Source organism: Salmo trutta, chromosome 4 (genome assembly GCF_901001165.1).
Source record: "Salmo trutta chromosome 4, fSalTru1.1, whole genome shotgun sequence".
Lineage (NCBI taxonomy): Eukaryota > Metazoa > Chordata > Actinopteri > Salmoniformes > Salmonidae > Salmo > Salmo trutta.
The window spans coordinates 60,040,101-60,056,447 of NC_042960.1; the positions used below are offsets into that span (position 1 = coordinate 60,040,101).

General features: G+C 41.3%; 1 protein-coding gene across 3 annotated transcripts in view; it reads right to left on the bottom strand.

Annotated features, from left to right (window-relative positions):
* LOC115192752 (chemokine-like protein TAFA-5) overlaps positions 1 to 13,804 on the bottom strand; it is a 193,065-nt gene extending 179,261 nt beyond the window's left edge. For all 3 annotated transcript variants that reach the window (XR_003877989.1, XM_029751569.1, XM_029751571.1), the window contains exon 1: positions 13,132 to 13,804. Coding sequence is in view for 2 of the 3 variants with exons in the window: in XM_029751569.1 (XP_029607429.1) it covers positions 13,132 to 13,243 (112 nt within the window). In the remaining variant the exon portion in view is untranslated. The remainder of the gene's footprint in view (positions 1 to 13,131) is intronic.
* Between the last annotated feature and the right edge of the window lie 2,543 nt (positions 13,805 to 16,347).

The following is a 16,347-nucleotide window of genomic DNA, read 5'->3' on the forward strand; positions in this document are numbered from 1 at the left end:
TCTATATGAAACACAACCAAGTGTTTTTCACATTCCATTTTCCTCAGTTTCAGTTAACATTCTGCCAATGAAATGTTGCACCTCTCAGTGGAAAAGAGTTTGTTGTTTTGGAAAACAGTTTGTTCCAAAAATTACATCTTTAGCCATAAAGTGTTCCTAACTGATAAAATATTCATTTAAAAACTCGGCTGCATCCTCATCCTGCCCAAAGGAACATTATGTTCATGCCTCTGAGGTCAAAGTGTAAGAGTTTAGGAGGTTAAGGATGAACATCAATAACTTTGAAGTGGACACTGCCTTTGTGTCTGAATGAGCAAGACTAATTAGCTAGAGAAAGGACAATTTGCGTTGTTCATCCTACACTCATATGTGACCGACCAGCTCAATCTTACGTAGCAAAATTTTTAATTGTGTTTTTACATTGGATAAAAGTAGAGAGACTCAGAGCTAGAAAATGATATATCATACACTACAGTTGAGGAACAATGGGAAAGTAATTCTGCTTTGAAAGTTGATAAACTTGAAACCTCACTTTTGAAAAAATGGCCCTTGAATATTTGTGGTACCTACTGGAGAGTTCTTCTATGTCTACACCCATTCAGCATCATTCACACCTTCTTAGCCTTAGCCCCACCCATCTCTTCAAGGATTCACTTGTGAGGCCATGTACTAAACAACCAAAGATTTCAAGACTAAAGACTTGTTTATACTACGGGTGTGTTTGTAAATTCCATCTGCAGTGCCAGGGTGCGCTCAGAGTGTGCTCTAGCGTTGTCAGATTGTCCGTTGGTCAATTCAGGGCGTTTTGCTCTCAGAGCGTTCAGAGCGCACACTGGACGCTCTGGCCGAGGACTAGGCTCGATCTGAGCGTTCTGACCTAACAGCAGCAGTCAAGCACCCAAGCTAACTGGCTATCGTTGGCTAGCTTGCTAGCGACTTCCAGACAAATGAGAGGACATCTCACTCTGACCATTTTACCTGCCCTAGCAGAGCTGGTTATGCTGCTTTTATGTTATCCAGAGCGTTGGTGACCAACTGTGCTGTTGGCAACAATTTAATTACGCTTTTTTGCCAACGTTTACTGACACCGGCCATACTCAATGGGTGTAAAGCATTCTTAAATTCGTCAGTTATTCTGCGCTCTGGCACACTCAGATGAGAGTGCTCTGAAATTGGAGTAGACAGCCAGAGTGAATTTACCAGCTACGTCTATCGACAGTTGTCGCAGTGACATCATGAACATTTTATTGAAATGGTTACTTGCATAGTGGAGTCTTTTGTTTAGACATGTAGATAGCTAGCTAAACAATGAACCATAATCCCAACTCATAACCTTACTACCCTGCATGAATTTGCAGGTAGCTAACAAACCAGGTTCAATGTTAGCTAGCTAGCTAACATTAGGCTATAACTAGCAATGCAAATGACTGACATAGGAATAACATTACTACACAGTTCATACATGTAACGCTAGCTAGATAGCTAAGAGTACGCTTTAACTCGAAATTAAAATGACTTCATGACAAAATTAGAAACGTGTAATTTCTGAAAATGTAGCTAGCTAGACTATCTTACCCATATACATGGATGGACACTTCTCCCTCTCTGTCACGGATGCCATGGTTGCCTTTAGTTTGAAGATGTAATCGGGAGACAGGTGTTTTATACAATAGCCTTCTGTGTGTTCTCTTTTCGACTCCCTCTCTATATTTGCAATCCAACGCCAGAATTTTCTCCATCTCCTTAGCTATCATACTCTAATTCCACTGATTTCAAAACTTGGTCTCCAGAAAGTGGAGAGCAACACTTTTGCAGTTTTACTCTGTGATATCTTTCAAAAAAGCTGCATTAGAAAGGATTCCCTACACATACTGACCAGCTCATAATATATACAGTAGCATACTACGTGGCAGACCAATCCGAACTCATCTCTTGGCATGTCAAGCCCACTCATTATCTCAACCAATCATGGCTAGGCGGAAGGTTCCTGTTTTTTTCTGTGGCTAAACCAACTAGGCTCAATGTAATCATTTATTCATATTTACAGATGGCATACAGGTTTGTTATTAAGGCACATGAAAGTTCACATGTTCCAGAAGGTATTTCTGCCAAAAATAAATGCATTTTGACAAAAAAAAAAGTTTACATTCAAATGGCTCTCCTGTGAAATAGTGACGCGCGACATATGCCTAGTTTCAGGAAACAAGTCACATATATTATGGCCATATCCGAGGGCCATTTTACAGCCCTTTGCCAGGTGTGAAATAAAAAAAAAATCCAACAAGTCACCAGGACCTGGCTCTGCCCCGAATTATTTTTGGTCAGCCTCGAATCTTTTGCGCTGCTGCAATTATGTAAAAAAATATGTTTTTGTCAACTGAATGTGCCGCTTAGTTAGTTCATAGAGTCCTGGTTATGTGAAACTCCCAAAGTCATCCACAATTATAATCAGATGTGTACTGCTGCCGGTGAGCAGAGCGACGTTTTGCTGCTTCTCAGAATGGTGCTATGTCTCACACGAACACTTAACAATGAATTAGTATTCTACATGACAAACCGAATATAAAAGCATATTCAGTGCATTCGGAAAGTATTCAGAACCCTTGACTTTTTCCACATTTTCTTAAGTTAAAGCCTTATTCTAAATGTATTACATTGTTTTTCTCCTCACACACATGTCTACATAAAGGTCCCACAGTTGACAGTGCATGTCAGAGCAAAACCCGAGCCATGAGGTCGAAGGAATTGTCCGTAGAGCTACGAGACAGGATTGTGTCGAGGCACAGATCTTGGTCGGTCACAGAGGTGACCAAGGACCCAATGGTCACTCTGACAGAGCTCCAGAGTTCCTCTGTGGAGATGGGGAACCTTCCAGGTGGATAACCATTTCTTCAGTACTCCACCAAATCAGGCCTTTATGGTAGGGTGGCCAGATGGAAGCCACTCCTCAGTAAAAGGCACAACAGCCCACTTGGAGTTTGCCAAAAGGCACCTAAAGGACTTTCAGACCATGAGAAACAAGATTCTCTGGTCTGATGAAACCAAGAATTAACTATTTGGCCTGAATGCCAAGCGTCACGTCTGGAGGAAACCTGGCACTATCCCTATGGTGAAGGATGGTGGTGGCAGCAACATGCTGTGGAGATGTTTATCAGCAGCAGGGACTGGGAGACTAGTCAGGAAAGAGGGAAAGATGAAGGGAGCAAAGTACAGAGAGACCTTTGATGAAAACCAGTTCAAGAGCGCTCAGGACCTCAGACTGGGGCGAAGGTTCACCTTCCCACAGGACAACGACCCTAAGCACACAGCTAAGACAATGCAGGAATGGCATCAGGACAAGTCTCTGAATGTCCTCGAGTGGCCCAGCCAGAGCCCGAACTTGAACCCAATCGAACATCTCTGTAGAGACCTGAAAATAGCTGTGCATCGACGCTCCCCATCCAACCTGACAGAGCTTGAGAGGATCTGCAGAGAATGGGAGAAACTCCCCAAATACAGGTGTACCAAACTTGTAGCATTATACCCAAGAAGATGAGGCTGTAATCGCTGCCAAATGTGCTTCAACAAAGTACTGATTAAAGGGGCTGAATACTGATAGAAATGTTATATCTCCATTTTATTTTACTATATACATTTGCAACAACAACAAAAAAATTTGCTTTGTCATTACCGGGTATTGTATGTAGATTTAAGAGGGAAAACAACCATTTAACAAAAATGTGGAAAAAGTCAAGGGATCTGAATACTTTCCGAATGCACCATATAATGACCAAACACACCACGTAATTTCTTACGACAATTTAGGATGTATAAAAATAAATAAAAAATGATTCTCATGCAGCCAGAACTCAACATTGCTCACTATAGGCTAACTATGCAGGTGGCTGTGTTTAACGCCATCTACTCTAAAATCTGATTAATCATTAGATAGGCTATAATTAAAGGAGATCGAAATGCATATTCCCAAACGGATTGGGATCAAATGGTTGTCATGCAGATGATCGTCAGGCAAATGGTTGGCATGCAGATGGTTGGCGTGCATATTGTTGGCGTGCAGATGGTTGAGATGGTTGGCATGCAGATGGTTGTCATGCAAATGGTTGGCATGCAGATGCAGATCCAGTAAAACGTGAATAATTTTACTTCATGATTTACCTACTTTTTAATGATGACCTAATGATGGTGGCCTAATTTATAATAAGGTAAGTTTTAGAATTTCAAAAATAGATTTTCTTTGAGCCACTAGGCTGTGTAGGCATAGACAATTGTGAAATTTGGATGATGCATTGTATGCAGGACTATATTCTAAAACGATATTATACAAATCGGCTTCATGTCAGTAGCCTACCAACTTTCGTATAGAAATGATGATGTAATAAAAAACGAATAATGCGCTCTGGTATTGAAAATATAGCACTACATCACTGGTTAGCCTATAATAAATGTAAATCCTGTGTGGTACGTCAACTGATCATTTCAGCACCGTTTTGATTGGGCCATTGCAGTGCTTTGAGACAAGCATGATGATACATCAATCAGTCAGATGTTTTGTTTTCCCTGAATCTCCATTTGGATATTAGGTTACAATTTGGCTGGGAAATGTTAGCTAAGTTGAGGTGAGTGCTCATGATCATTAGTCTAGCAATTGAAAGCAATGCAGATCTTTTCTACAGACACACACACACACACACACACACACACACACACACACACACACACACACTAGTCCTATAGCCTACCTGCTGAGCTTCCCTGGTGTTTTCCTGAACTTTCAAATCATTTTCTGATGCATTTCAGTCACTTAACATACTGATGTGAATACACATTTTTACACTTTTCCCATAGGCTATTCAAGTCTTTTGACATATTTTCTTATTAGCCTTATGAACATAGAAACTGTGCTACAACGGTTAAAAAGGTTTTATAAACTGGGTGGTTCGAGCCCTGAGTGCTGATTGGCTGACAGACATGGTATATCAGACCGTATACCACAGGTATAACAAAGCATTTACTTTTACTGCTCTAATTATGCTGCTAACCAGTTGATAGTAGCAATAAGGCACCTCTGGGGTTTGTGGTAAATGGCCAATATACCACGGCTAAGGGCTCTATCCAGGCACTCAGCGTTGCATCGTGCGTAAAGAACAGCTCTTAGCCATGATATATTGGCCATATACACCACCCCCTCGGGCCTTGTTGCTTAAATATAAGCCTATATCATATCTATAACAATATAGCAGAAATCACTATTGGCTTAAACAGAAACAAAATAACTGATTAGATAGAAACACGTGTTCACTGACTTACTGAATTTACTCTAAAGGCTACTTGCTGATAGATAGCCTCATATAGGGTTACTGAATACAATCCATTGAGTTAGTAAGGAGAAGTGTTGATTATTTGGCCTTGGGGAGAGCACAGAGCATGGACGAAAACATAGCAGCAGGAAGGGGTGCTGGAAGTGCTGCAGATAAATTTAAATACATTTGCCAAATTTTATAATTAGTCTTCTCTTGTCTGTACAGAAATTAGTTAAATCATTGAAAATACTACACCAGAGAGCATAATTTAGCCACAGAGTATCAATAGCTTCTTTAAAAAAAAATTGCTGTGGATTGTGTTGTACACAAAAAAACAAAAAAAAAATGTATGAAATGTATGCATTCACTACTGTAAGTCGCTCTGGATAAGAGCGTCTGCTAAATGTAAATGTAAAATGTTGTGTCACATCACGAGCCTCTCAGCCCCTGGTCTTCAGGGCTGAGCCCAGAATGTTAGGAAACTCAGGTGACGCCCCTGCCTGACAATGGTGATTCTGTACATTCTGTTTCATTTCCTCATGGGGCTCAAGATCATTGTATGGTGAGAGATTTTTTTCTCTGATTTCAGAGAACCAATGAGATTGCGCCCGCATGGAAGCAACTGACTGAACTGAGAAATAAAGTCAGAAAAATTACTGGACTCTGCTCCCTGTGAAGACAAGTTTCACACTAAGAAAGCAAGCAATTTTAGAGTATTGGGACTAATTCAGTACTAGGCATGTGGCAGGATAAGGACACAAATTATAAGACAATGATGTCATAAAGCCAGAACAACATATAAGCCCTATAGGTTTCAAAAAATGTATTTCCTGCATTGTGGGTCCCAATGTAGAAATATGTCCTGGAGAAAAGCTAGATTTATAACAGAACTGCCTTATCCGACGTCATCAGGTTCCGAATCTAAAACAAATGCAGGTCCCCCAGTGCCGCTAACATGATTGATTTGAACACAATGGAATAATAAGATTGCATGACAGGTAGCAACCAGGGGAGGGAGCCAGCACACAATAGAAGGCCACAATGCCAAGCTTGTCTAATGTTTAAAATCTAATATTCTTAATCCGTGGCCATTGTCACATCACACTCAAGACCTAATAAGGACAGCTGCGACCTTAGCCTGACACCATTCATGCAAATGACTTTGTAATTAGATTAGACTCTCATCTACTTTCTAATCACATTCTCTCCCACTCGCTGTCTTACTCTGCTCCTCTGTGTGTGTGTGTGTGTGTGTGTGTGTGTGTGTGTGTGTGTGTGTGTGTGTGTGTGTGTAGATAGCGAGAAAGAGAGAGAGAGAGAGAGAGAGAGAGAGACAGAAGGGATCTGTGCAGACATACCAGAGTACACGCACACACACAACTCCAAACTGACTGAGGTTCTGAAAGCCAGGAACGTAGTAAACTGATATCAGGACACATCTACTGCATGAGTCACTGAAATCAATGCAACCCTTCTCACTAACAAGCTGCCAGTCCTCCCAATGCTTTTCAGAGCAAAAAGTTGAGTAACAAGGAAATGCATTGTAAGGGAAAGATGTGGAGTGTGTGTGTGTGTGATCTTGCTCCATAATGACAGGTCTCATGGATGAGATGTATTTTCAGTGCCATTTAGGGAGTAGTGGCTAAAATCATCCCAAACAGAGCACAGGTGCTTTTGCTTTCAGGCAGCTGTGAAAATGATCCACATACACCTATCCATTTTGACCCACCAAAACAAGCAATGCCTGGGCATCCTAGCATTAAAGAAATCCAAGTGGAACCTAACAGCCCTTTCACTCTCCTCATTTACTGCACTGACAGCATATACCACAGGGTATAAGGTACAGTGTTATCAGGCTGGCGGTAGTCTGGCAATGTGGGTAGCTTCCATTGATATTCTTGATATGAAGAGTTTCATTCCAAATCGCTATACAGTGCCTCCAGAAAGTAATCAAACCACTTTACTCTTTCCACATTTTGTTGTGTTACAAAGTGGGATTTGTAATGTCAAAGTGAAACATGTTTTTTTTTTTTTTACAGATGTTAGAATTTATGAGAAAACCCCCTGTCACGTCCTGACCATAGAAAGCTTTTATTTTTCTATGGTAGAGTAGGTCAGGGCGTGACAGAGGGTTTTGTCTAGTTTATTCATGTCTATGTTGGTTCTAGTTTATTTTTTCTATGTTGGGGGTTTTGTCTAGTTTATGTATTTCTATGTGGGGTTCTAGTTTTTGTATTTCTATGTTTTTTGGGAGGGGGATGATCTCCAATTAGAGGCAGCTGGTCATCGTTGTCTCTAATTGGGGATCATATTTAAGTTGTTGTTGTTTTTCCCACTAGGTTTTGTGGGAGATTATTTTGAGTAAGTGTATGTTGCACCTCTTCGTCATGGTTTGTTGTTTTGTTCATTAGTATGTCTTGCATAGTTTCATAGTTCTAATAAAATGTGGAACAATACACACGCTGCGCTGTGGTCCCATTCTTCAGACAGCCGTGACACCCCCCCTCATATATCTTGATTACATATGTATTCAACCCCCTGAGTCAATACATGTTAGGTCTGGGCGGTATACGGTATTTTATGATATACCGGTATTTATGCACTGACCGGTTTGGGCATTTACTTTATCTTCTATAACAGTATTTGAACGTTTGGTTTGTTAAATGTGATATGCCGTGTGTAACGTCCATTTTAACAGTTTACTTTGCTACTTTTTAAAATGTATTTTTTATTTAACTAGGCAAGTCAATTAAGAACAAACCCCGGCCAAACCCAGATGATGCCGGGCCAATTGTGCGCCGCCATGTGGGACTCCCAATCACAGCCGGATGTGATGCAGCCTGGATTCAAACCAGGGACTGCAGTGGCACCTCTTGCACAGAGATGCAGTGCCTTAGACCGCTATGCCACTCAGGAGTTGAACCATGAAAAACAGTCCCAGACAATTATTCCTCCTCCACCAAACTTTACAGTTGGCACTATGCATTTGGGTAGGTAGCGTTCTCCTGGCATCCGCCAACCCCAGATTCGTCTGTCAAACTGTCAGATGGTGAAGCGTGATTCATCACTCTATAGAACACGTTTCCACTGCTCCAGAGTCCAATGGCGGTGAGCTTTACAACACTCCAGCCGACGCTTAGCATTGCACATGGTGATCTTAGGCTTGTGTGCAGCTGCTCGGCCATGGAAACCCATTTCATGAAGCTCCCGACGAACAGGTATTGTGCTGACGTTGCTTCCAGAGGCAGTTTGGAACTCGGTAGTGAGTGTTGTAAACGAGGACAAACGATTTTTACACGCTACGCACTTCAGCACTTGGTGGTCCCATTCTGTGAGATTGTGTGGCCTACCACTTCGTGGCTGAGCCGTTGTTGCTCCTATACGTTTCTACGTCACAATAACAGCACTTATAGTTGACCGGGGGCAGCTCTAGCAGGGCAGATTTGATTAACTGACGTTTTGGAAAAGTGGCATCCAATGACGGTGCCACGTTGAAAGTCACTGAGCTGTTCAGTAAGACCATTCTACTGCCAATGTTTGTCTATGGAGATTGCAAGGCTATGTGCTCGATTTTATACCTCGGTCATCAACGGGTGTGGCTGAAATAGCAGTGTCCATATCCTTTTATTTATATATATATATTACATTTTACATTTTAGTCATTTAGCAGACGCTCTTATCCAGAGCGACTTACAGTAGTGAATGCATACATTTCATACAATTTCATACATTTTTTTTCTTTTTTCTGTGCTATATATAGTATGTGTTACCCCCTAGGGTCATGCCCTACTCATAAAGCAAATTTAGAATTTGTATTATTTCAAAACATAAAATACTGTCAAACCATCAAAACAAATGTAATACTACGATATGATATTTTGGCCATATCGCCCAGCCCTAATACAGCTCTGCCAAATTAGTTGTTGATCATTGCTAGACAACCATTTTCAGGTCTTGCCATAGATTTTCAAGCAGATTTAAGTCAAAACTCTAACTCAGCCACTCGGGAACATTCACTATGATTAAGTATGACGACAGAGAATGATCCGATAACACTATATCATGAATTTTTGAATCCAGTAAATTTTTGAGTGGAATTTTTTTTACTAATAATGTTGTCAATTCTTGAATACCTTTTCTTACTTTGAGAGAAAATTAAAAAAGTAATATCGTTTAACATCATTGTTTTAATGACTACCTCATTTCTGTACTTAATACATACAATTTTAATAAAGAACTGTCCAAATTCTACATTTATGACATCAATATTTAAAAAAATAATCTATACAGTAATATGAGATCTGTATGTAAAACATTTACATTTGACATTTTAGTCATTTACAAGATGCTCTTATCCAGATCGACTGTTGTCTATTAAAAACTTAAGATAGCTAGGTGAGACAAGCACATATCACAGTCAATATACAGGATACGAACATTCCATTCAAGCTAAACAATGGATATATAGCACTTAGCAAAAAAAACATTTTCTCTTATAAAAAAAAATCTGACAACAGTCATAAAGTATTTTACACACATGAAGGTAAGCAGGGTTTCAAAATTCCCGGAATTTTGAAACATTTACATTTCAGTAATTCAGCAGACGCTCTTATCCAGAGTGACTTACAGGAACAAACCCTACCCATAAGCAATCATTTCTGATGAAAAAACACAAATGTGAAAGATTGGTGGATATAGTGTTTTGGAAATAAACTCTTCAATATTCTTGCATAACTGACATAACCCACAAACATAATTTTCTCAGAGTCTTGTTAAAGATGCCTTACATTTTACATACATCAAGGTTTGTGTATATCAGCCTAAGGCCATTGGCCTGAATAGGTAGAGAAGCCCTCGTGATTTGACCAAGACATTATTGATTGTGTGTTAAAATGGGAGGGTCAAATCCACTGGATCCCTTCCTAATCAAAGCCATAGCCCCAAAATACCAATCAAGATCTAAGGGCCATACTGAATACAAACCAATGCCAATCAAACAATGCCATTGATTTCCTATTCCTTGTGCATGGACAACACATTGATACTACACTGTGGTGTTGCGGCATTGGTGCCTAATGAAAAAAATACTGCATTATGTATTACAAAAATAAATCCAGTTACAGTCCCTAAAATGACTGCCTGGTACCACCATTCTGTCATATTTACTTGTGTTCTCCTTTTTTGCTGTGAAGTGCTGCATCAAGATCTCCGCTTCCCACTGGAAAAAAACACAAGGACAAGAGAAGGTGCGCAACTAACAGAATTCAGAGAGAGAAGAGAAAGAGAGAAAGCGAGAGAGAGAGAGAGAGAGAGTTGTGGTGGTGGAAACTAAGCTGTACTTTCTAACCTCCTGCCAAATGTTTGACCATATGTGACCCATTTCAGGAAGCTAGGCGTATGTCGCACAACACTACTTCACAGGAGAGGCAAAAACAAAAAGGTTTTGTGGCAGAAATGCCTTCGGGAACATGTGAACTTTCATGTGCCTTAATACCATACTTGTATGCCATCCGTAAATACAAATAAAATAGCTAAATTACGAGCCTAGTTGGTTTAGCCATGGAAAAAGTCAGGATCCTTCCTGCTAGCCATGACTGAGATAACGGATGGGCTGGACATGCCAAGCGATGAGTTCAGATTGGTCTGCCATGTAGCACGATTCTGTCTATAACATGAGCTGTTCAGCATGTGTAGATAATCCTTGCTACAGCAGCTTTTTTGAAAGATATGTTAGCCATGGAGAACTGCAAAATTGTTGCTACTGCTCTCAACAACATTGCTGCCCTGAATCTAGCAGGCGCTATCGACAAAGATCAGTGGAAAAAAGTTGTGATGGACTACTTTCTGCACTTTCTGTCAGTGTGAACCGGAGCGACTTGACACAATGGGCCAAACAAGCTGTAGCTACAAACAAAACGGAAGCGACACAGGATGTTTTACTTAGCTAAAGTGGTCCCAGTCTGCCATGAAGCGTTCATCCATGTATACAGTAAGAGTCTAGCTACATTTTCAGATATTATGCATTTCTAATTTTGTCAGAAGGTTGTTTTCATTGCAAGTTAAAGCGTATTGTTAGCGAGCTAGCTAACATTGAAACTAGTTGGTTAGCTTTAGCTACCTGCAGATTCATACCACAGCATTTCATGCATGGTGGCTAGCTATAACAATCCGTTTGTACTGTATGGGTTAGAATTATGGTTCATTGTTTAGCTAGCTAGATACATGTCTAAACAAAAGACTCACAGATCGGGACTGCCGAGTGCTGATGTGTGTAAAAATTGTCTGTCCTCCTTTGCAACTCACTACCGAGTTCCAAACTACCTCTGGAAGCAACAAGAACTGTCCATCGGGAGCTTCATGAAATGGGTTTCCATGGCCGAGCAGCCACACACAAGTCTAAGATCACCATGTGCAATGCCAAGCGGAGCAGTGGAAACGCGTTCTCTGGAGTGATGAATCACGCTTCACCCTCTGGCAGTCCAATGGACAAATCTGGACTTTGAGGATGGCAGGAAAACACTGCCTGCCCGAATGCATAGTGCCAACTATAAAGTTTAGTGAAGGAGGAATAATGGTCAGGTGCTGTTCTTCATTGTTCTGGCTAGACCCCTTAGTTCTAGTGAAGGGAAATATTAATGCTACAGCATACAATTACATTCTAGACTATTTTTATTCTACTTATTTAACTAGGCAAGTCAGTTAAGAACAAATTCTTATTTACAATGACGGCCTACCCCGGCCAAGCCCTGACCCGGATGACGCTGGGCCAATTGTGCTCCGTCCTATGGGACTTCCAATCACGGCCGGTTGTGATACAGCCTGGAATCGAACCAGGGTCTGTAGTGACGCCTCTAGCACTGAGATGCAGTGCCTTAGACCGCTGCGCAACTCGGGAGCCCACTACAGTTTCGGGACGGCCCTTTCCTGTTTCAGCATGACAATGCCCCTGTGCATAAAGCGAGGTCCATACACAAATGGTTTGTCGAGATCGGTGTGGAAGAACCTGACTGGCCTGCACAGAGCCCTGACCTTGAATTGATTTGAAAGGCCAGGGAGAGAGGTTGGATGAGACCCACATTTTGGAAGTATATTTCTGTTTTAGGACATACCAACGAACACTATTCTTCAGTTTGCTTGCCATAGTCAGAATGTTTGCACAGTAAAAAACTGTGACATTTCAAAACCACTGCGTACAGGCTATCAATTTGTATAGGACTACAGCACGTTTTGCGTGGGTATACTCCATCATGGCGCACTATATGGTTTATTACTTTTACAACAAAGTTAATCGTTTTGAGAGTGACTGCTGTTCCTAAACACTGCACGCTCAGCTGAACAGGAGGAATCGTGAGCTGGTGCTGACAAGGTAAATCAGGTTAGGACGTGGGGAGAATTTTCCCGCGGGGCACCTTTCAGCACTAGCGCTGCGGACTGCAAACGACGAAAGGCCAGGAGTTTTCAAACTTTTCTTGACCAGGGACGCCCGCCCAGGCAAACCGGCGACCCAGGGACCCTCATCATATGCTAACAAGAAAAAAAAACGTGAGAAAGTGTAAACTATAACATAGTCTATTAGCGTAGAGAAAATGCTGCTGTTGTAAAGCTAATTGTCTGCAACATTTTTCCATTGAGCTGATGTTGCAGTGTTGAAGACATTCAATCTTCATCTCTACCAATTAAATTGTTCACATACACAATCTGCATACATTCTATCCAAGGCAGTAATCAGCCAATCAAAAACCATTATCGACATAAATCCCGTAAAACACACTTAAAGCAGCAACACCAGCAAGTGCGCAGTTATAACCTACTGAAACTGTCCATTCCTTACCGCAGTAAATGATGAGCAGACTGGTCAGTAGCACCGCAGCCCAGAAAGTTGAAGACATTCTTGGCCAGGTAGTGACATTCCTCCGCCGACCCAGTTTACGAGACGAAGTCATTGAGTTTCAGTTCCCCGTAGCGAAAGAAATTGAACAATTCACCAGCCAGGTCGCGCTCGATGGGAGCGCCTCTCGCCACGAGTAATCCCAAAAAAAGACATCTCTAGAGTGTGCTGGTCCAAGATAAACCCCGGTGTCCGAGCGTAGGCTAATGCACCGTGAAAAGGAATGCTGTCGGGTGTCTGGTGGATGTCCGTTACAATAGTAAATATTATTTAGATCGGATATGATCCAATTACGAATTAGACATGAAGCTACGTGTTATACGTATCCGTGTTCTCTGAGAATGGATTCAATGAATTCAAAGCAGGACGTTGACATTTCCAAAAAATAAAGGGGGAAATGTTTTCGCAACCTCATGCCACACACTTGAGGGCTATAAGACAATCTGAAACTCTGTGTCACGCTTTTTCAGATACTGCTCAAATGTCTGCTTCCTTCAAGCGGTCTCGGGGGCGTTTTGACTTCAGGCACATGCAGGCTACATTGGGGAGACAGTCAAGTCATCGCAATTATGGAATGACTGACCCATCACCGCAGTACAAAAGGAGTGCTAGAAATTTCAACCAATCACCGCACATAATAGCGTATTATATGGTTTAATGAAGCCATACTTCTACAAACTTTTCCCCTTGACCGTCGTCAGCGCATTTTCGAGACAAATTGGACAAAATCATATTGCCAGGGAAAATGTCAGAATTGCCCCAGAAAAACAAAGCATTTTTGCCAGCAAATATCTCAACAAATCCTGGAGGGACTCAACATGTGAATCAATCCACCAGAGCGGAGGGGCCTAATGGGAGGGATATGTAAGCTGAAAATGTGTTGTTATTGGCAGAGGTTTCAAACTCTTTGTTATTGGTCTATTAACTTTTACCACATGGTGATGTCACCAGGCAAACCAAACTCCACCCATGCGAAACCTGCTGATTAGAAAGTCCTGTGTAGCTTTTTCAACCAGCAACTATTACATTATCGATTTTCTTCTCACTTTTACAGTGTTAGATTCTTCAGCTGTTGTATGGTAGGATATTATACTAGCTAGCTGTTCACGGAGCGAGTCACACTGTGAGTATCACGCCATCCCATACAAGTCTAATACGTTTGGCTCTATCGAGCACATCTTGTACTCACACATTTCTATACCCAGTGAGAGTTTGGAAACACAAAGCTACATTCTGGGATTCTAAAAAAACGGCTGCCTTGTTACTTGCACATTCATCTTCTGCACATTCTACCATTGCAGTGTTTAATTGCTATATTGTAATTACTTCGCCACCATGGCCTATTTAATGCCTTATCCTACCTCATTTAAACATGTTGTATATAGACTTTTTCTACTGTATTATTGACTGTATGTTTGTTTATTCCATGTGTAGCTCTGTGTTGTTGTATGTGTCAAATTGCTATGCTTTATCTTGGCCAGGTCACAGTTGCAAATGAGAACTTGTTCTCAACTAGCCTACCTGGTTAAATAAAGGTGAAATAAAAAACATTGAAACATTTTTTATCCCGGACTTGCCTCTTCACTGTTGACGTTGAGACTGGTGTTTTGCGGGTATTATTTAATGAAGCTGCCAGATGAGGACTTGTGAGGCGTCTGTTTCTCAAGCTAGCCACTCTGATGTACTTGTCATCTTGCTCAGTTGTGCACCGGGGTCTCCCACTCCTCTTTTTATTCTGGTTAGAGCCAGTTTGCGCTGTTCTGTGAAGAGAGTTGTACACAGCGTTGTACGAGATATTCCGTTTCTTGGCAATTTCTCGCAAGGAATAGCCTTCATTTCTCAGAACAGACGAGTTTCAGAAGAAAGTTCTTTGTTTCTAGCCATTTTGAGCCTGAAATCGAACCCACAAATGCTGATGCTCCACATACTCAACTAGTCTAAAGGCCAGTTTTATTGCTTCTTTAATCAGAACAAAAGTTTTTAGCTGTGCTAACATAATTGCAAAAGGGTTTTCTAATGATCAATTAGCCTTTTAAAATGATAAACTTGGATTAGCTAACTCAACATGCCATTGGAACACAGGAGTGATGGTTGCTGATAATGGGCCCCTGTATCCTTTCAAGCACACCCTTCTCATTAACCTGTGGTGAGTTATTCACCATTTTCAATGAACAAATAAAGTTGTAATATGTACGATGGCTAAATAAAGAGCAAAATTATTGATTATTATATTATTTGTGCTCTGGTCCTATAAGAGCTCTTTGTTACTTCCCACGAGCCAGGTTGTGAAAAACTCACACTCATTTTAATGTTTAATAAATGTATTGTATAGTGTGTGTGTGTGTGTGGCAAGCTTACCATGATGGCAAAAAACAACATTTGAGAGTGCGCTGACCCTGTATGCAGCTGGAGTTTGAAAGTTTTAAGGGGTACGGGACTATAGAAAGTTTGGGAACCACTGGTGTAGGGAAACGTAACACCTCTCAAATTCATAGACAGTGCTCTGACAGTATGACATCCACATGATAATGTTTGACTTATTTTAAAGCTATATTGTCACACCCTGATCTGTTTCACCTGTCTTTGTGATTGTCTCCACCCCCCTCCAGTTGACACCCATCTTCCCCATTATCTCCTGGGTATTTATACCTTTGTTCTCTGTTTCTGTTGCCAGTTCGTCTTGTTTGTCAAGCCAACCAAAGTTTTTGTCAGGTCCTACATTTCCCCAGTCTCTCTTTTCTTATCTTCCTGGTTTTTGACCCTTGCCTGTCCTGACCCTGTACCCTCCTGCCTGACCACTCTGCCTGACCCTGAGCTAGCCTGCTGTCCTGTACCTTTGCCCCACCTCTGGATTACCGACCTCTGCCTGACCTGACCTTGAGCCTGCCTGCCTGCCGTCCTGTTCCTTTGCCCCTGTTGCTGTAATAAACATTGTTACTTCGACACGGTCTGCATCTGGGTCTTATCTTGATTCCTGATATATAGATTGTTTGTTTACGTTCATGTTGTTTGTGGAGTAATAAAAGCTTTTGGGTCATACAAGAGAATAATTTATTAATTGTCACACCCTGATCTGTGTCACCTGTCTTTTTGATTGTCTCCACCCCCTCCAGGTGTCGCCCATCTTCCCCATTATCCCCTGTGTATTTATACCTGTGT